The sequence below is a fragment of the Rattus norvegicus genome, chromosome 13, assembly GCF_036323735.1.
Source record: "Rattus norvegicus strain BN/NHsdMcwi chromosome 13, GRCr8, whole genome shotgun sequence".
In the NCBI taxonomy this organism is placed as follows: Eukaryota; Metazoa; Chordata; class Mammalia; order Rodentia; family Muridae; genus Rattus; species Rattus norvegicus.
Window position 1 is genome coordinate 31,914,585 of NC_086031.1, and position 20,904 is coordinate 31,935,488.

The 20,904-nt window shown below is 42.4% G+C and overlaps 1 protein-coding gene across 3 annotated transcripts; it reads right to left on the bottom strand.

The window, feature by feature from the left end:
- Positions 1–2,548: 2,548 nt before the first annotated feature.
- Tsn (translin) lies at positions 2,549–15,485 on the bottom strand. Of its 3 annotated transcripts, XM_063272569.1 has the most exons (7): positions 15,314–15,448; positions 14,072–14,165; positions 12,971–13,067; positions 10,078–10,193; positions 9,533–9,612; positions 6,231–6,341; positions 4,906–5,042 (listed from the first exon to the last, which is right to left on the bottom strand). In XM_063272569.1, exons 1-6 carry the CDS (start codon positions 15,377–15,379, stop codon positions 6,246–6,248), a joined length of 549 nt encoding a protein of 182 aa, XP_063128639.1. In that variant the 5' UTR covers positions 15,380–15,448; the 3' UTR covers positions 4,906–5,042; positions 6,231–6,245. The 3 variants fall into 3 exon arrangements, with proteins under 3 accessions (XP_063128640.1, NP_068530.1, XP_063128639.1); NM_021762.1 differs by lacking the exon at positions 6,231–6,341 and having other exon boundaries at positions 4,641–5,042; positions 15,314–15,485; XM_063272570.1 differs by lacking the exons at positions 6,231–6,341; positions 9,533–9,612 and having other exon boundaries at positions 2,549–5,042.
- Positions 15,486–20,904: the final 5,419 nt, after the last annotated feature.

Here is a 20,904-nt window from a genome sequence, read left to right on the forward strand (position 1 = left end):
AAGACTAGGGTGTGGGTAGTAGGGGTGGGAGTGAGACAAAAGTCAGAATACAGTACATGCATGTAGAAAACTGACCAGTTTAATTGTTAAATGAAATTTGTTAACTCTTGTCCAAAAACACTGCAGGACCACATCTTCTACTGGTTTCTGTGACAACCACATCCACTTTTCTGCCCAACCTCCCTAAACTCTTATTTCCTCTGCCTAATGGGTTTGAGTTTTGTTTGTTATGGGAGTGATATATGGCATCTGCTCACCTTTAAGTCCCAGTATGTGTACCTGTGTACAGGTGGAAACCTGAAGAAAATGTCAAGTGCCCTGCTTTATCACATCTTCCCCAGAGACGGGATCTCCCATTAAACCTGGAGTTGGCTGGCAGGTCAATCTCCCATCCATCCCAAACATCACTAAACCAATGGGCATAGATAGCCAAATCCGATTTGGGTTTGTTTTAATTTGGAATGAGAGAACTTGTCCAGGTAGCTACTGAGCCATCTCCCCAGGCCCTAACTCAGTAAACCATGAACTTAGCTGAGGTTCGACATTTCAGTCTCCATGTAGCTTGCCCACTTTTGACCAACCAGCTAGCCACTCACTATACATATCACCCCTAAACATTCAAGCTACCAGTGGCATCTCCAGACCACATTCCCTCCTCCTATCCTCAATACTATCAGTTTTACCCACGTTCAACAGTGTGGATGTGTGGTATAGGTGAGGAGATTGTTTTTACTACAGTGGCCTTGACAGTTAATCTTGGTTGTCAATTTGACTGGACCTGGGATCAATTAAAAGGCACATCTCTAGTGGGGTTCATCAGAGTATTTAACAGGAAGAAGTGACTAAGGCATCTCTGCCAGCAGCTGTGCCAGCCAGCCTTCACTCCCTGCTGGTTAGCGCATCCCCTCTGCTGCTGCCAACAACAGACACCTTCACTGAAGTCAGACCCTGGCATCATCAGCCTTCCAATGCCCACTGAAGACCACCAGCTTTCTGGGATCCTCTAGGCCTTCTTTTGCTACTGGAGCATCCAGACTTGGGGGACTAAGCCTAAGCCTCCACAGTGAGTAGACATTACTGGTAAACTTAGCCACTCTAATAAACCCACTCATAATTTATTCATTCCAAGAGTCCTGTTCCTCTAGAGAACCTAAATACAACTAGATATTAAGAAAAATAATTACTTCAGGCTTGGGCAAACCCTAATGTAGGGTGTGACTAGGAAGCTGCAGTTGAGAGAAGAAATAAGTTCAGTTCTCATAACGAAAGCTTCAGAAAGAACCCAGCCAAGCAGCTCTTTAGCCTACCCAGGAGCTAGGCTATGTTTTTCTAGGTGCCTTTCTGTTTTATTTTTGGTTGTGAGCCTAGCCTTTAATGGCTGAGCCATCTCTCCAGCCCAGGTGCCTTTCTCTTTAAAAAAAAAAAAAAAAAAAAAAAATTACAGCTTATTTATTATCTGCGTGTGCATTAGTGTATAAGTCAGAGGACAACTTATGGGAGTCTATTCTCTTTACACCATGTGGTGTCCTAACAACTGAACTCAGGTTATTGGGCTTGGTAGCAAGTGCCTTTCCCCACTGAAGCTTCTCAATGGGCCTTTTTCTTTTTAAGCTTTAAAGAGTTGTATTTTAAATTATGTGTATGCATGTGTAACTGTGTGCATGTGGATTGCCCAGCTGCTGGCAGCAGCAGAGGAGATGCGCTAACCAGCAGGGAGTGAAGGCTGGCACAGCTGCTGCCAGAGATGCCTCAGTCAGCCCTTCCTGTAAATACTCTGATGGACCCCACTAGAGATGTGCCTTTTAATTGATCCCAGGTCCAGTCAAATTGACAACCAAGATTAACTGTCAAGGCCACTGTCGTAAGCACTTCATAGGTAAAAACAATATGAACCACCACACTGACATGGAAGCTAGAAACCCAACTCAGATTCTCTGAAAGAGCTATACATACTCTTAATTGCTGGGTCATCTCTCCAGCTGCCCTACCTAGTTTTCTAAAATTGGAAAACAGTGTTGAGACTGGGGCTATACATCAATGTTTGCCTAGCAAGCACAAAGCCCTGGGCTTGATCCCCAGCATGACATAAACCAGGTATTATGGAACACACCTGCAAATTGGGCATCATCAGGTGGTAGAGGCAGGAGGATCAGAAGTCCAAAATTACCCTCAGCTACATGGCAAACTGAAGGCCAGCCTGTGCTACAGGAGACCCTGTCTCAAAAAATAAATGAATAGTTTTGGGAGCTGTGTACCTCAGTGGTAGAATACATGTTTAGCATATATGAGGACTTGAGTTTAATCCACAGGTCATCAAAACAAAAGGTAGTATTTCTTAACGTCTTCAATTCAAACACCTTTAATTTCCTCATGGAGGTGATCACACAAACATTATCTGTACTTACATTAAAGCCCTGGGAGTGGCTAGTGTCTTGGTTGGTGTCATCATTACACAACTCAGGCTTACCCCCCTCCAGGCTTCTTCTGCCTCCAAGGAACATGAACAATTCATTCTCCATTTGGAAGAATTCAAACAGCAGCACACTACTTTACAAAGAGACCAAAACCAATTTTATTGCTTTACAAGCCCACAACGAACACAACTAATTAGCAACATGACACTTCTAAACTCTCAAGTAGAATCACAACACCAGAAACATAACCCTTAAGTGCAATGTTTGTTGCATCTGAAACTGAATTTCAAGGTCATGCACAGTGACAGCACAGACCTTGAGTCCCAGCTGCTTCACAGGCTGAGGCAAGAGGAGGGCTTGAGCCCAGGTACTTGAGACCAGCCTAGACAACACTGCAGGTGGGACATCACACCCTCTGTCTCTAAAAAGGAAAAAATGATACTTTTGGCAAGAGCTTTAATGATGTCTAGATGTCTAACAGAACCCACACTTAAGCAACAAAGCAAGAACCTGTGGAACAACCTGTCTCTTAATTGACCATGCAGCTGAAAAGCCTTCTACATTCCCAGACGCTTTCAAGAGCCTAAACCTGTACTCAGGAAAAGGAAACAGAGGTGCGAGTTCCAGGCCAGCCTGGACTATCAGCAAAACCCTGCCTGTCTCAAAAAGCAAACTAACAAAATAACTCAATACCTTATTCTAACCCTGCAAAAAGAACCATGAAGAAGGCTAATCTACATGTCCAACAATATACAGCAATCATACCTCATCCCTCAAGATGGGAAATTAGAGTCAGCCTCATGACACCACACTGCCCAATGAGGGGTTGAACCCAAGGCCTTAAACATTTGAGGCAAACAGTCACTGAAACATCCCCCCCACTCCTCCTCCCAGCCTTTTGGGTTGTTTTCCTGTCACAGGAATTCAGGCTATCCTGAAGCCTTGAATTTGCCATCCTTGTGCCTCAGCCTCCTGTGTGCCTGGGAGCACAGGCCTGCACTCTCAGGCCCCACTTTCCAGTCAGTCTTTAACCATGGCCTGATAAAAGCCAGTGTCATATATCCCACGGCACAAACAAGCAGTCCAAACTGCTACCAAGCAAGAAAGGGTGACACACCTAAATATCTCCTGTTACACTGGTAATGTCAGCAGCTTCCTGTCAGAGGGTGCAAAAATAAAAAATGCACTATTTTTGTTGGGTTTTTCAGTTTTTTGAAGTCCTAGGAATGGACTAGTGCCTCACACCTGCCATGCAAGTCTATCACTAAAAGCTACACCACCAGCCTTGACTTTAATAATTTCAGTTCTACCCCCAAGACTAGCCAGATATGAATGCTTATGCTATCTGCAAACGAGAGGAGATAGAGGAGCCCACAAAGTTTACATGACTACCCTAAACTATACATTTTAAATATACTGATAGGATCACAACCTAAAATTTCTTATTCTAAAATATACTGTCAATCACATGTATTTTTTAAAGCCAAATTTTACTTTCTTCTACACCACACAGCACTGATTTCTCTTAAGAACACACTCCTCCATACAGGTAATGAATGAATGCATGAGGATGGCTTTCTACTCCCATATCAGTTCTAGCTGGCTGCTGGGAAAAGGTCTCACAGTTTGCAAATATAGCACACAGGTGTTAGCTCAAGACAGGTGTAAAGACTAACTGCTACAGCAGACAGATGGGACGTAAGGTAAGTGAGAAAAGAGGTACTCTAACCCAACACAAGACATCACCTCACCACACTCCTAACAAAGGATCTTTCCACCTTGACCTTTCTGAGTTGGACTGTACGGTTTCATCTGCTGTATTTTAGTAGCAGGGAAAGAGTCGGGGCCTCAAATTTCCCAGGCCAAAAAAAAAAAAAAAATCAACTAATTTACAAGGCTTAAATAAGATGGGGAAAAGAAAGTTCCTTTTCTTGCCAGCCATTCTATTCTCACACTGTATCCAGGCTACAACTGGGAATGAAGGACTAATCTGGACCTAGAAAACATCATTGCTTACTTCTAGGACAATCACAAACAAGACAACAAACCTGTCCTTAATACGTCAACAGTCAGGTAAGCAAAAAAAGGACTTTGACCAAGAGACCAACATTTACACTCTTGACAAAATGGTAATACAACAACAACACAGCAAGTTCACTGAAACCTCAACCAAAAAAAAAAAAAAAAAAAAAAAATCTGTGGAAAGGTTTTTTCTTTTTTCTTTTCTTTTTTAGATCCAAAAAAGTATTTCAATTCTGATACTCACACCACACAGCTGATTAAGAAAATAAAGCGCAGTGTTTAGCAACTGGTGTGCTAACTACAGGAAGAGGCACTATGCTAGCCCTCCCCGGCAACTGCCAAGCCAGCAAGGCCAGCCGCAGGGGAAAGCTCCTATTTTTCACCACAAGCCGCTGCTGTCTCCTTATTGAAGCCTCGGATGGAAAGGTCATAGACCACCTCCTCTACTTTCTTCACATCATACTTTAAGCCGTCGTAGCGTTTCCTCAGGGAGTCGTTTTTCAGATTGAGAAGGCGAAAACCTGAATCCAACTCATTGATGAAAGTAGAGATGTGAAGGGGCCGGGAGTAATCTCCAGCAGTGACACTGTTGACAGACAGCCTGGACTGCACAAGGAGAAAGAAATCAGGTACGTTACTATGTGGTTTCTCCCTCAGCACCTTCCCACTAACCACAGCTAGAAGCTCAGATTTAAATGCCTACACTGAACTGATAATCTGTATTCAAGGTACTTACCTATAAACACATTAAAATAGGTTTGTCTGAAACAAATGCCACCAGAACTGAGACAATGTTTGCTACAAGTGATGCGTTATAATTAGCTCTTCTAAAAATCTCTCTAATGCCTTGAGCTGACTATTACGAAATAAAAGTTATTTTAAAGGACGCAAATGTCATGTTCACAGCTCAGCAGCTACATACAGAACATGTATAGTATAGAACAGAAAACATGTCCCAGCAATCACAGTGACTGGTATCTTATAAACACAGGCCACATGATCACCTATCTATAATACACTACTGAGGGCTCATCAGGTCACCTAGAACTAATAAGACAGACAGGTAAGAAGTCAAAAATTACATCAACTTAACCATCTTGAAGACCAGGTAGGATTTTATGACCCAACTCACAAGACCTCCTTCTCCATGAAGTCTGATCCATTCTGTGTGGCTTTTCTGAGCCACCTGCTCAATACATTCCAATACACGGTATTCAAGACACTTCACCCCAGCCACAAACAGTAAGACAGTGCTCAGGTTCAAGCTGGCCAATCAGTTGCCTCCAACAAGTCTGAGTTGGTGATACAATTTCTCAATGGGCTTCAGTATCCCCTCTCCTTATTTCCATGTTGAGAATGTTTCAAATTTTCACTGATCCTTCCATACACACCCCAAGACATGCCAAAGCTGGCCCCATGCTAACAGCTACAAGATAGGCTGTTTTGTTTTGTTCAATTTTGTAATGCTGTGAATGGAACCCTGGTATTTTACATGTTAGGCAAGTGTTTGAGCCATACCCCAGTGTCCACCTTTTAGAATGCTTAAGAGAGGTTGGATGGAAATGTAGCTCAGATGGTATGCTAGTGCCTAACATGCAGGAAGCCCTGGGTTCCATCCCCAGCATCACATAAACCAACTGTGGTGGCAAATGCCTGCAATCATAGTTCTTAGGAGGTGGATCTTGGCTACAGAGAAGTTTTAAGAACCATGTCAGTTATATGGGAACCTGTCTCAAAAATAGTTATATATAGTACTTCAAATAAACATCCTTAGATGGGCATAGTAATACATACCTTTAATCCTAGTACTCAGGAGGCAGAGGTGGGCATATTTCTGTGAGTTAGAGGCCAGCCTGGTTTAAAGAGTGAGTTCCTATACAGCCAGAGCCACACAGCAGACCCTATCTTGAAGAAAACAAAAAAAACAAAACAAAACATTCCTTAACCGGAGGGGTTCACCTTTCCTTCCCATTCCTCCTACTGGTTATAACATAGATGTAAACTTCCAGAAAGCCAGAAGGATCCAAGCCAAAGTTCAAAAGAAGCATCAAACCAGCCATCTCCTCTTTTTCCATTCCCAGGGGATGCGAAACAGTCTCACTCTATAGCCCAGACTAGCCTCCAACTCCCAGAGCCCACTCTGATGAACCAATCTTCCAAGTCCTGGGATTATAGGCACATGCCATCAAGCCCACCTTGAGATAGTTTCTCAATGAAACAGCTCAGTGAATATAGGCACTTGCCATTTAAGCCTAGCAACCTGAGTTCAACCCAAGAACAGATCGATAAACAGACTCCACAAAGTTGTCCTGACCTCCACACAATGACAGCCACCACTCAACATACCTATGCTCAGATATACACTACACAAACACAGTAAGAGTACAATCAAAAACAATGGACTAGAGAGATGGTTCCGTGGTTAAAAGCAATGACTGTTATTCAGGAGGACCTGGGTTCAATTCTAAGCACCCTCATAATGGCTCACAACTGTCTATAATTACAAGGGATGTAATACCCTCTTCTGGCCTTTATTGCAGAGATACAGGCAGGCAATAAAACTATACACATAAAACTATTAGAAACTATTACTTCTAGAGGTTATGCAGGTTCTGTCGTCTGCTCTTGACAGATTTGTGTTGTCTGGAGAATTATTTTTAGAGAACAATTTCAAGATAAGGCAGATTAAGAAAATAAAGATAAAAAATTATACATCCAGCAGCTGAAGTGATAGCACACTCCTGAAATCCTGCATCCAGGAGGCTGAGAAAGAATCACAAATTCCAGGGTAGCCCAGTCTCAAAACATAAAAATAACCTACACAGTCGAATTGTTCTCTAAAATTACTCTATGAATTAATATAGCTGTCAGAAATGAACATCTTGACTCCTCTAAAAGAAAAGGGTAGGTATTAAAATCTTTTAAATTAAAACTTCATAAATCACAACACTTGGAAGATAGAGGCAGAAGAACCAAGAGTCAAGGTCACCCTCATATACAGCTGTAGAGTGAATTCAAGGCCTATTTAGGTTTCAGAAAATCTTATCTCAAAAAAGGGTACTCATGCCAGGAGGTGGTGCACACCTTTAATGACAGCACAGAGTCAAGTATATTTTAGTGAATTCGAGGCCAGCCTGTCTACAAAGCAAATTCCAGGACAGCCAGGTTACAGAGAAACCCTGTCTCAAAAAAACAAAAAAGCAACAAAAGGTGCCCATTAGTAGATGTATACAGCTCCTTCCCTTAGCGTGTGAACAGGCATTTTTCTGGCCCTACCCTAACTGTTAACTGTGACATATACAATGTAGTCAGTGACTACCTCAGAACTGCTAGATGTAAAGGTAACTTTTATTCATTAATGTAATTGGCTCTCCAAGGCTAACTGCCTCAGTTTACTCACCTAGGCCTAGTCCTGGAAGCTTCGAGCTTCCATATAATCTATAGTATCTAGGCCTAGAATATTTTCAGCCTCTGAGACATACTACTGAATAAACTCACCCTTTCTAGGTCTCTCTGACTCTGGCTGGCTAGCTGGCTGGCTGGTTTAACTGCTGTTCTGGTTCAAAACTCCTCAATACACTGAAGGATTCAAACTAGCTTCTTTTTAGCTTCTGGCTGAATTGCTCTGCTTGGCCTCATATTAACGCTGACAATCTGTTCTAATCTTCTGGCTCCTTCTCATTCTCTGGCTCATTATGTCTTCACTTGTGTCTAGCTTGTTCTCTCTTCATCTTGTTTCTGTAAAACTCTCCCAGTAAAACTGCTCTTATCTCTTTTTCTCTCTCTGTACTGCTCTCTCTTAGGTAGCCTCTCTTTCCTCTTCTCTGTTCTCGTGAGAGTCAGGCATAGCCTATTCTTGTCAAACCTTTCTCTGATGTGTCACTTTGTCTGCCGCTCAATTAGACATCACTTTCAAACACAGGTGCTTCCTTCTACAAACTAACTTTACCTTCATTGTTTGGGATTAAAGGTAAGTACTAAGAGTGTGTCTGTATTCCAGCCAGAGTAGCCATGTTACGAGATTAAAATCCCTCTATAGTTTCAAAGCCTAAAAAGACCCCAAGACTTCCTCAGTTCAAGTGGCCATTTGAAGAACTAAAAATGAAACAGAAACAGGAAATTCAAAATAGTGCCTGGTGTGCTGGAGAGAGGTCAATTAGTAATGTGTTTGCCTTGCAAATATTAGGACCTGAGTGTGGTCCCCAGAATCCATGTTTAAACAAGTTATTCATGGTGACATGTACTTATAATCCCAAATTAGGGAAGATGCAGACAAGCAGACATCTTTGAGACCTGCTGACTAGTTGGCCAGCCTAGCCTATTTGGTGAACTTCAGGCCAGAGAAACCCTGTCTCACAAAAACAAGTTTGGGCCTACAAGATAATTCAATGGGGTAGCCAACAAGCGTAATGATCTGAGTTCCATCTCTAGAACCCACATGGTAGAACAAGAAAAACCTACTAAAAGTTGTCCTGTGATCTCCATGCACACTCCAAGGTATGTACGTACATACATACATAACACAACTTTTTTTCTTCCAAAAAATGGCAGCCAGCACAAAGAATGACAGCAAGGTTGTCCTCTGGCCTCCAGGTGTACACTGTTAAGGCACACCCCTCTACCATAGCTGTAGCCACTTTTGTTCCATGCCCAACCCAGAAAAAAACTTGACTCGGAGCAGGGTCATGCTGACTACACACCCGATCAGTTCTGTATGTTCTGAGGTTTGTTAATCTTAAGAAATTTCCCAACCATAAGCTCCACTTAGGACCAATCAGAATAAAGGCCAGTTAAAACTGTTCTGTCTAGCTAGCCAAAATAGCCTGAATCAGAGCCAACCAACAGGCAATACTTCCTACACATGAGCTCATTGAGGTTTTTTCCCTTTTTAAGTTGACCCTGAAAAAATGTCCCAGGTCATTGCTTTCAGCTCCCAAATCTGAGCTACAACCCTGATTGATCAGTCTTGGAGTATGCGCTCAATAAACCAGCCCTGTTTAACTGAGAGTGAAGTCTGAGCAGTTTGTATGGCAATCCCTGAACCTCAATATGTATGTGCACACACAGGACTACCCCAAGATACACACACGTCTTACCAGTTCACTGGCAAGAATCAAAACTCCTGAGAGATAATCTTCCACATCCAGATGAAACCCTTTTTCCCGATCCGGTTCAACTAAGAGAGAGAGAGAGAGAGAGAGAGAGAGAGAGAGAGAGAGAGAGAGAGATTGATTGATTGAGACAGAGTAAATATACACACATGAAATCTCTTCTGGCTTGCTAGGGAGTTCCCACCCTTAACCCCTCACAGATACTACCACACACTCTTCATGCTCACTGCCACGACTGACAACCTCAGTTCAATGCTGGGAACTGACTGGCATGATGGAAGAGGTACCAATACCCAAGCTGTCCTGAGCTCCACATGAGCACCACACCTTCCATGCACCCACACAAATAATTAACTGTTGTCCCTCTGACCACACACACACACACACACACACACACACACACACACACAGAGAGAGAGAGAGAGAGAGAGAGAGACCATGAACACACACTCAGAGAAAGAAATAGTCTCCCCCTCACCAAAACCTGTTCATCATGTTCATGATTCCACAGATCACACTGAGACACTTACTGCCAAGAATCTCTGTAACAGCCTCTCGGGTCACCAGAGTCTCTGTTTCCAAATACACTACAAAGGCCGCCAGGAAGACCAGGCGCTGAAGCACAAACCTCCAGTGCTCATGAAACCTGCAGAAACGGCACAGTGAGTACCAGGTGAAGGACTGCCACAAAGACACACTCAATATGGCTCAGCCCAACAACTTAGAAAATCAAGTTTTTCTACAAACAAAAAACACAATATATGTGCAACCATAATTTATAAAACAAACAGAAGCAATTCAGCACTCAAATACATTAAATGGATATGGTATGAATCTGACAAGCTGAAAAGTGTAGTATTTACCTGTAAGTATAACCAATGAGAAGCACAATCCAATTTCTTATTAAAATGAAAATTAAAACTAAAGACTGCTTATCGATTTGACTAAAGGTTTTCAGTAGTCTTAAAGACAAATAAAAATAGGAATCATAAAGACTATGAGTGAGGGCAGAGTTGAGAGAGTGTTTTGCTTAGTACATATAAAAACCCTAAGTTCTACTCCACAAACAGTTTGGTGACAAACATATGTAATGCCAGCATTCAGGAGGTAAAGGCAGGAAGGTGAGATGTTCAAGACAACTGTGGTAGTTTGAATAGGTATGGCCCCCCATGGACTTGTGTTTAAATTCATTGGCCCACAGGGAATGGCAGTATTAGGAAGTGTGGCCTTGTTGGAGTAGGTGTGGTTTTGTTAGAAGTTTGTCACTGTAGGGGTGAGCTTTTAGGTCTCCTATGCTCAAGCTACACTCTGTGTGGTACAGTCTTCTTCTGCTACCTATGGATCAAGATGTAGAGCTCTCAATTCCTTCACCAGCACCAGGTCTGTCCGCAACCCACTATGTTTTCTGCCCTGATGACAATGGACAGAAGCTCTGAAACTATAAGGTAGCCAAATTAAATGTTTTTCTTCATAAGAATTGCTGTGGTCACAGTGCCTCTTTACAGAAATGAAACTCTAACTAAGACAACCATCATCCATGAATATATACCAAGTTTAAGGCCAATGTGGGAGAAAAAACGGGGAGGGGTAGAGGAACAAAGAAAGAAGAACAAAATCCAACTACAAATGACAAGAGTAAATGCCCTTATGAAATGTAATCAGCACTGGGGGAAAAAAATTGTAATTGTTTTTAAGATCTTTTATTTATGTATGTATATGAATAGTGAATTTGTATGTATGCCTACATGACAGAAAAGAGCATCAGATACCATTATAGATGGTTGTGAACCACCATGTGGTTGCTGGGAATTGAACTCAGGTCCTCTAGAAGAGGAACAACCAGTGCTTTTAGCCACTGAGCCATCTCTCCACCCTGAAAAATAATTTTCCCTAAACTGAAGACCAAAAACAACTGAAACTATATATCAACCTCTATAACTTATTCCTATACCTATTCCTAAATCACTAAATTATCATACAACCAAAAAGGAGGCCACAATAAAAACTCTGGTAGCACATGTGTAGTGGCACACTTAAAATCCCAGCTCTCAAGAGACATCAAATCACTGGAGTCCAGAGGTTTGAGAGCAGGTAGGCAACACAGCAAGACCAGTAGGGGATAAAAGACAGCATTTCATTTTTTATAATTTTACAGTAACAGGTAAGTGACCTCCAGGTACAGAGAGTCTTTCAGTCCTGACAGCTTTACTGCTTTGCTCTTTTCCTACAGAAAGTCTGTTTTGATTTCTGCTTGTTTGAGACAGGCTCTCACCTAGCTGGCGTTGAATTCATTAATATAGCCAAAAATGTCATTAAATTCCTTATCCTCCTGCCTCTACCTCAAAAATCCTGGAATTTCAAGGGTAAGCCACTACACCCCATTGCTTCTATATTTACAGGGTTGTTAAAGGTAAAACTCAAATAAGACAATGTGACAGAATATAACTGCAGAATCTAAAATGTAGGCTAACATACAGGATTCAAAAACAAATAAATTGATACTTTACTCTTACAAATCCATCCCCTGTGCATACCTATTGTATTTACTAATTGTATGTATGTCTTTAAAAGAACATGTTTGTTAACCAAAAGTAAAGCAGAGGGTGGAAGAGATGGCGCAGTGGTTAAGAGCACTCTCTCTTCCAGAGGTCCTAAGTTCAATTCCCAGCAACCACACAGTGATTCACAACCATCTGTAATGGGATCCAATGCCCTCTTCTGGTGTGTCTGAAGACAGCTACAGTGTACTCGTATAAAGAATAAATCTTTAAAAAAACGAAAAAAGAAAAGCAGAACTTTCTTGATTCTCATTTATCATAGTTCACAAACACAGAAATGTAGTTGTTTTCAGTTTAACATCTATGAAATCCAAATCATTTTCAAAGCTGTATTTCATAATCACAACTATAAAGAAAGCATAACATATTTCATACAATAAAATGACACAGACCTACTAGGCATGTCTTCTTAGTGGAAAGTGACTTACTAGAGTTTGATAAAATTGGATAAAAACCTTGAAAATCAAAGCAAAGACCTTACTGTCCTGAAACCTGACAGACATCTTGAAATAGGGTCAAGTTATAAACATGCAATTAGCAAGAAAAGAAGCCATGCATTTGAAGAAGAATGGAGGGAGGATATGAAGGCTTAGAGGAACAAAAGGGAAGGAAGAAATGTTGAAATCAAGTTACAGTCTCAAAACAATAATAGTTTTTTTAATAATTATAGTTTCCTTAAAAGCTGTCTGGAGTAAGAAGGAAATACTAAAAAAAAAGTTTTGCTGCCACCATTACCAATGTGATTCTTTGTTGTTCCTTCTACAAAGACTTTTGCCTATTCATAGGTAATTATTCAATAACTATATTTCTCCTTTCTTAAAACAAAAACATAATGTTATAAAATAGCGCTGTTCTTCTTACAAACCTGTAATACTGTTCAGCAGGGAACTTGGTCTTCAGGGATGTTAGATGTGTTTTTACCGTGCCAAAATGTTCTCGAGCTTTCAAGCACCTCTTTGGAACTGATCATAAAAGATAACAATATTTAATAATGGAAAACTTACCAAACTGCCAATACAGTTCTTGCTTAATAACCTATGGAGTTTACATGGACACTAATCAACTTAAAATCAGAGACCATTATTCCTCAGCTACTTATCCTATAAATCCTCAGATACCCAAAATCAGACTGTTTCTCCCTCCCACAGTAAAAAAAAGAGCTCTACATACTATTCTCAGATTGATAAACTCTACATTATTACATAAACAAACAACTTGCCTTGGAAACCTGTAAGCTGTGTTATCAGAAAATAACTTCAGCTCTTAGCTATGCAGCTGCAAGTTACAAAAGGGTTCCATGTCTAACTAGACATATTAGAATCTTAACAAAAAGCTGACTACAAACATGAATTTTAGAACACTTTATACCTGGCATTTCATTTTATTATCTTCAAATGTATATTAAAAGGCATTCAATCATTAGAAACATTCATTAAAACAAAGACTCAAATGTGCTAACTACAATGAAATTCACTGAAGTCTGAGGTTCAAGTGAGAGGAACACAACATCAGCATAGGCAACAAAGCAAGACTCCTGTCTCACAGCCCACCACCAGCACATGCAGTGTATGCACGCTTGCTCTCTGCCTGCCTCTCTCTCTCTCTCTCTCTCTCTCTCTCGCTCTCGCTCTCGCTCTCGCTCTCGCTCTCGCTCTCTCTCTCCTCTTCTCTCCTCTCCGTCCCTCCCTCCTCCCCCCCACACACACCCAATATCATAGCAAAACAACATCCCTACTTAAACCACACTATACACACGTGAAAATGCAACCAAAATATCAAGAATATCATAATCCTTAAAATGACCAAACCAATATTCTCCAATTTTCACTCATAATTAAAGCATAATGGACAGTCCTCACAATAAATGACAAAGGCGCACTCTGCCTTTGTCATTTAATGGTACATGACTTAGAGTGATATATTGGACAAAAAAAAAAAAAAAGCAAGAGTCAAGGCAAAAACTTACTGTCCTGAAACCCAGTGCCCTGATGGACCCCTTGGAGTAAGGTCAAAATCTCTCGAGCAGTTTGTTCTAAACTCTGCACAACTTTTCGTATTTCCTAGAGAGAATAAAAAATAAAAACCAGAGAAGTTCAGTGTAATCCTCAACACACACTCCTACAAATGTGCTACCACACCCTCATATTCAGTCATACTCTCAGGACTTTCACAAGAAGGGATTCCTTATGTGTGAACCCAAATCTTCCAGTAATTTCTTCTTGTTACAACTCAAGGAGCTGCTAAAACGCTTCAGATTCTTTAGGGTAGCCATGAAAGGAAAATAGCCACCTGCTCAAGAACCCAACTGAGACGCTATAAAAATGAGTAATTGGCAATGTAAATGTTGTTTATAAAACAAAAACTAAAATACAAGTGTTGATTGGTTTTCTTTCATTCATTTATTATACATTCTCTGAGCACATTTACTGATGGGCATTATGCAAACATCGGAGAAGCAAGCAATTGCTTCTAGCAAGTTAACAAATAGGACTGGTATATATTGTTTTAATTTCTCTCGATTTTAGAAGCTAACAGAAAAGCAATCCTTTACGTTGTAAAGTCAAGATGAGGCCTATAAATTGTGCACGTGTTACTTCAGCACTGAAAACGCTGAAGGCTACAGGTTCAAGTTCGAGGTCACCCAGGGCTACACATCAAGAACCTGTCTCAGGCACAAAAAGAAAACAGTCCGAGAGAGCAGAAAATAACCTAATTCCAGCAAAAGCAGAAGTACGGCCAAAAGTCCTCAGATTGGCCAATATATGAAGCATAGATGAATAAAAAGTTAAATCTGAACACACACACGCACAGTAACAAGTGGTAAACAAAATGAGAGTGGGGAAAGAGACCTTGTGAGTCACAGTAGAATCTAGATTTGTTTTTTAAAAAAAAATCTATGTGGGATGAGAAGTTACAGGAGAGCTCTTTGTTTAAGGAAAGACCGCGAGTGCTTTAAAAAAAAAAAAAAATACCAGCAGCCAATATAGAAATGTAGCCGCGGGCGTTAACCGAGCCTGGGATTGGAATGATGAAACAGGAAAAGTGATATTCAAAGAGGTACATGATGTTGAGAAGTCGAATCCGGAACCGAGAGGCGGCCTAACCTAAACCCATTGGGCCCGGAAACGAGAAACTGAACAGGACCGGACCAATTGGTCCAGTCTGGCTAGGAAAAGAAAAAAAGGAGATGGGGAGGAAGGGGGCTCGCCTCTCGGATGTCCTGCTCGGCAGCCAAAAAGCCCTGCAGCTCCACGAAGATCTCGCTCACAGACATGGCGCCGGCTGCCCTACAATCAGTCAGCACCGGAGCACCGCCACAGTACGACCCACAGACAAGTAGCGGTCTCTCTCTCAACGCCCGTCGCTGCCGCTACTGCCGCGTCCACCGCCTCTTGCGCCAAGGCTGGCGCCGGGGTCTTCCCACACCCGCGGCGCACCGGAGCCCGGGCTGCCCGCCGTGATGCCTGACGCGCCGCACGATTCTCCCGAAGCCCGACAGCGGGACAAAGAGTGGGACCTCGCCTGCTGCCCGCACATAGGCATCTTCGGAAACAGCCCTTCAGCATCACGTGGGCATAGGCCGGCTGAAACGCAGCTCCAATTGAGGAACAGGGGTCCGAGGGCCGGGACTCGCAGATCGGCATGTAGGAAAACAGCTGAGTTGGGGACCTTAGAGACACGTGACTCGTAGAAGGCGGGGCCAGGAGTGGCGCGGTTTGCTTATCCATGTGCATGTATTATAATATATACTTCTGTCAAGGGAGGAAAACAATGCTTCACTTGTGTGAATGTCGAAAGAATATAATCCAATAAAACTTAATAAAAGACTATAATCTAAATAAATATTAATAAGAATATTATCTTCAGGGCTGGAGAGATGGTCCAGCGGTTAAGAGTATTGACTACTCTTCTAGAGGTCCTGAGTTCAATTCCCAGCAACCACATGGTGGCTCACAACCATCTGTAATGGGATTCCCTCTTTTGATGTGTCTGAATACAGCTACAGTGTATACTCATATACATAAAATAAATAAATAAAATTAAAATATATATTTTTTTAAGTGTGAATGTAACCTTCAACGGATGAATACACATCAGTGTGAAAGTGTTTCCGGACTTTGAAGTTCCTGTACATGATTTGCCTCCCAAATCTTCCTGCTGCTACTGCCCAAAAAGGACCCAGTACCTCAAAGCCTCAGGGCACAGAGACCTCAATCAATACACAGCAGATTCACTACTTCAAAGTCAAAGTTCATTTTTAAAAAAAAAAAAAAATTATCCCAGCACTCAGGAGTCAAAAGCAGATCTCTGAATTCAAAGTCAGACTGGTTTCAGAGTGACTTTTAGGACAGTAAAAACTACACAGAGAAACCCTGTATCGAAAAACTAAACAACAAAATGTTTTGAGAAAAGGTATTGATCTGTCATCCTGGCTGACCTGGGATTTGCTGGGTGAACCAAACTGGTCCCAAACTCAGAGATCTGCTTCCCAAATTCTGGGATAAACACATGTGACACCACATCCAAGACCTATTTTTTTTTTAACTTTTTTATTCTCTCTCCCTATCTTAGGTAGGGTTTCCATTGCTGTAAAATAACATGATCTATGATCAAGGCAACTCTTATAAAGGAAAACATTTAATTCTGTCTGGCTTACCATTTCAGGGGTTTGGTCCAATATTGTTATGCCCAGTTTTCAAGACCCCAAGAGACCACCAGGGACAACAGCTTGAACACAAGCACAGAAGAGCTTTATTCAAGTGTAGCTTGAGCTTATATGAGATGTCAAATCCCCAATCCACAGTAACACACTTCTTCCAACAAGACCACATCTCCTAATAATGCCACTCATCTTTGTGTGTATATCTGTGTGTGTATGTACACGTGCATCTGCATGTGTGCACATGTACACACATGGAGACTAGAGAAGGGCATCAGTCAGCTACCCTGCAGCTAGAATAACAGAAGTCTGTGACCCTGATATGGATGCTGGTAACCAAACTCTAATTCTCTGAAAGACCACCAAACCCTCCTAACCACTTAACCATCTTTCCAGCTCTCCCTTCAGTCTCCACTCCAAACTTTGTCTCCATATTTCCTCCTATGAATATTTTTGTTCCCCCTTCTAAGAAGGACTGAAGCATCCACACTTTGGTCATCCTTCTTCTTGAGCTTCATATGGTCTGTGGAGTAATTCAAGCTTTTGGGCTAATATCCACTTATCAGTGAGTGCATACCACGTGTGTATTTTTGTGATTGGGCTACCTCACTCAAGAATGATATATTCTAGTTCCATCCATTTGCCTATGAATCTCATAAAGTCATTGTTTTTGATAGCTGAATAGTACTCCATTGTGAAGATGTACCACATTTTCTGTGTCCATTCCTCTGTTGAAGGGCATCTGGGTTCTTTCCAGCTTCTGGCTATTATAAATAAGGCTGCTATGAACATAATGGAGCATGTGTCTTTTTTATATGTTGGGGCATCTTTTAGGAATATGCTGGGTCCTCAGGTAGTACTATGTCCAATTTTCTGAGGAACCTCCAGACTGATTTCCAGAGTGATTGTACCAGCTTGCAATCCCACCAACAATGGAGGAGTGTTCTCTTTCTCCATATCCTTGCCAGCAGCTGTTGTCACTTGAGTTTTTGATCTTATCCATTCTGACTAGTATGAGGTGGGATCTTAGGGTTGTTTTGATTTGCATTTCCCTAATGACTAAGGATCTTGAACATGTCTTTAGGTGTTTCTCAGCCAGTCCGTATTCCTCAGCTGAGAATTCTTTGTTTAGCTCTGTACCCCATTTTTAATAGGATGATTTGATTCTCTGAAGTCTAACTTCTTGAGTTCTTTGTATATATTGGATATCAGCTCTCCATCAGTTGTAGGATTGGTAAAGATCTTTTCCCAATCTGTTGGTTGTCAGTTTTGTCCTAACGACAGTGTCCTTTGCCTTACAAGGTCCCAGTTGTCAATTCTTGATCTTAGAGCATAAGCCATTGGTGTTTTGTTCAGGAAATTTTCCCCAGTGCCCATGTGTTTGTGGCTCTTTCCCACTTTTTCTTTAATAGTTTGAGAGTATCTGGTTTTATGTGTAGGTCCTTGATCCACTTGAACTTGAGCTTTGTTCCAGGAGATAAGAATGGGTCAATTTGCATTCTTCTAACATGCTGACCTCCAGTTGAACCAGCACCATTTGTTGAAAATGCTATCTTCTTTTCCACTGGATGGTTTTAGCTCCTTTGTCAAAGATCAAGTGACCATAGGTGTGTGGGTTCATTTCTGGGTCTTCAATTCTATTCCATTGATCTACCTTACTTATTTAGTTCACATGTGAGCACATGAGTGTGCACATGCCTACGTGTGGTGCAATAGTTCTCTCCTACCATGTGGATCCTGGGGCTCAGAGTCAGGTAGTCAGGCTTGGCAGCAAGTTCCTCTGCCCACTGAACCATCTCAACAGACAAGGTTTGTTTTCTTTACTGTGTGTGTAAGGAAGGATGTGTGCATGTATCTATTTTTGTGAGTGGGAGATGGGTACATATGTGAACATGTGTGCAGTGTGGTGGGGGCCAGAGATTGACACTAGTGGGCTTGCTCTGTAGCTTTTTCCTTCAGTTTTTGAGACACGGTCCTTTCAGTGAAGCTATTGCTCCAAAGTTGGTTAGCCTGGCTTGTCAGCACGCTCTGGGCATGGACCTGTCTCTGACCTCTCCATGCTGGGGTAACCGGTACACACCATCACAGCCACATGGCTGCTGGACACGGGACTCAGCTCTTAATGCTTGGACAGCAAGCACTTTGTCCACTAACCATCTCTCCAAGCCCCGGTCCAGATTCCTGGCTGCTCTTCCATCCCATGGCTTTCAAACAGAAGGCTGGGCTTGCTTCCACCATTTCCGGTGGCACCACCTGAAGAAGAACCTAGTTCTCAGAATTCTTGACTTTTTTTTTCCAATTTCTCCAAGATCTCCTAGGATGATTGTGTTTCTGGAAGGGTGGGTTAGAAACACTTTTCTTCCTTCCTCCCACTAAGTATTGATAAAGGTAAGAACCATGGAGGTTACGTCAAAACAGCAGCAAGGAGGTACTGAAAGTCTAAGAATACGCAGAGCATCCAGGGCCCACACAGCCCAAGACATTAACATGAAAATACCAGGTGTGTAGCTCCTTCCAGTCATCCCAGTACTTGGGACAATGAGGCAGGAGGATCACCACAAGTTACAGGACAGCCTAGGATATAAAATAAGGCCCTGTCTCAAACAAACACCTTTTTAAGAAGAGATTTCTTTGGGGCTGGTTAGGTGACTCAGTGGTTAAAAGACTTGCTGCTCTTGCAGAGGACACAAGTTGCCAGCACCCATGCAACAAACAGCTCACAGTTATCTGCCCCTGAAGGTTCAGGGAAATCTGACACTTTCTTCTGGCGCCCACGGCATCAGGCAGGTGCACGTGTGTGCACTCATATATGTATGTATATATACATATAAATGTGTGTTTGTATATATACATATATATGAGTGTGTATATGCATGTGTGTGTGCATGCGTGTGCGCACGCATGCGCCTGTGCATATATAGTTATGTACTTACATACTATCTTAGTCAGGGTTCCTATTCCTGCACAAACGTCAGGACCAAGAAACAAGTTGGGGAGGAAAGGGTTTATTCAGCTTACACTTCCACATTGCTGTTCATCACCAAGGAAGGCAGGACAGGAACTCATTCTGGGCAGGAAGTAGGAGCTGATGCAGAGGCCATGGAGGGATGTTACTTACTGACTTGTTTCCCCTGGCTTGTTCAGCTTGCTCTTATGGAATCCAAAACCACCAGACTGGGGATGGCACCACCCACATGGCCTGAGTCTTCCCGCCTTGATCACTAGTTGAGAAAGCACCTCACAGCTGGGTCTCGGGGAGGCATTTTCTCAACTGATAACTTCAGCTTGTATCAAGTTGACACACAAAACCAACCAATACACATGCATACAACAATGAAGCTAAAACATCTACACACATTAAATGAAAATAAAGATGTATTACAAAAAGAAGATGAGAAAGGGGAAAGAAGGAAGAGCATGAGAGGAACAACAGGTGTATGGGTCCTTGCCTTTAGGAGGCATAGCAGGTTTGCTGGTTCAGGCTTTTAATCCCAGCACTCAGGGGACATCAGAAAGATCTCTGTGAGTTAGAGGTTCATCTACTCTATTTATAAGTGCCAGGCCACCCATAGCTCACTGCGTCAAAACCCCTTGGGAGAGAGAGCTCACTGCCTGGACAGGTGGGCAATCCTGAGACTGCAGAGCAGAAGAGACCACCAATACTGCCCACCCCTGCCCACATCCCTGGCCCAAGAGGAAACTGTATATGGCCTCTGGGAACCGGAAGATAGGGGCACTCGAACTGGCAGATGCCTTGCAGTACAGACACCGCCAGGACCTGAAGCGAACCGGTCAACAGTTCTCTGCACCCAAATCCCGTGGGAGGGAGAGCTAAACCTTCAGAGGGGCAGACACGCCTGGGAAGTCAGAAGAGACTACACTCTGCCCACATTTCTGACTCCAGAGGAAAACACCTAACACCTTCTGGGACCCGGTGCACAGGGGCTCCGAAAAAAGGCGGCACAAGCCCTCCTGGTTGCTGCCCTCACAGAGAGCTCAAAAGCAGCCCCCCATGAGCAACTTGAGCCCCGGGACCACAGATAAGACCAACTTTCTGCTCCAAGAGACCTGCCTGGTGGACTCAGGGCACAGGCCGGCAGGAAGAGCTGAAGACCAGTAGACAGGAAAGATTACACGCC

What these genes read in the sequence shown, in the direction of transcription:
- Tsn (NM_021762.1), bottom strand. Translation starts at nt 15,379, where the DNA reads ATGTCTGTGAGCGAGATCTTCGTGGAGCTGCAGGGCTTTTTGGCTGCC. An exon ending in CCGAGCAGGACATCCGAGAG is followed by an intron (nt 14,166 to 15,313) that starts GCGAGCCCCCTT and finishes TATTCTCTCTAG; the next exon opens with GAAATACGAAAAGTTGTGCA. An exon ending in GGGCACTGGGTTTCAGGACA is followed by an intron (nt 13,068 to 14,071) that starts GTAAGTTTTTGC and finishes TTTTATGATCAG; the next exon opens with TTCCAAAGAGGTGCTTGAAA.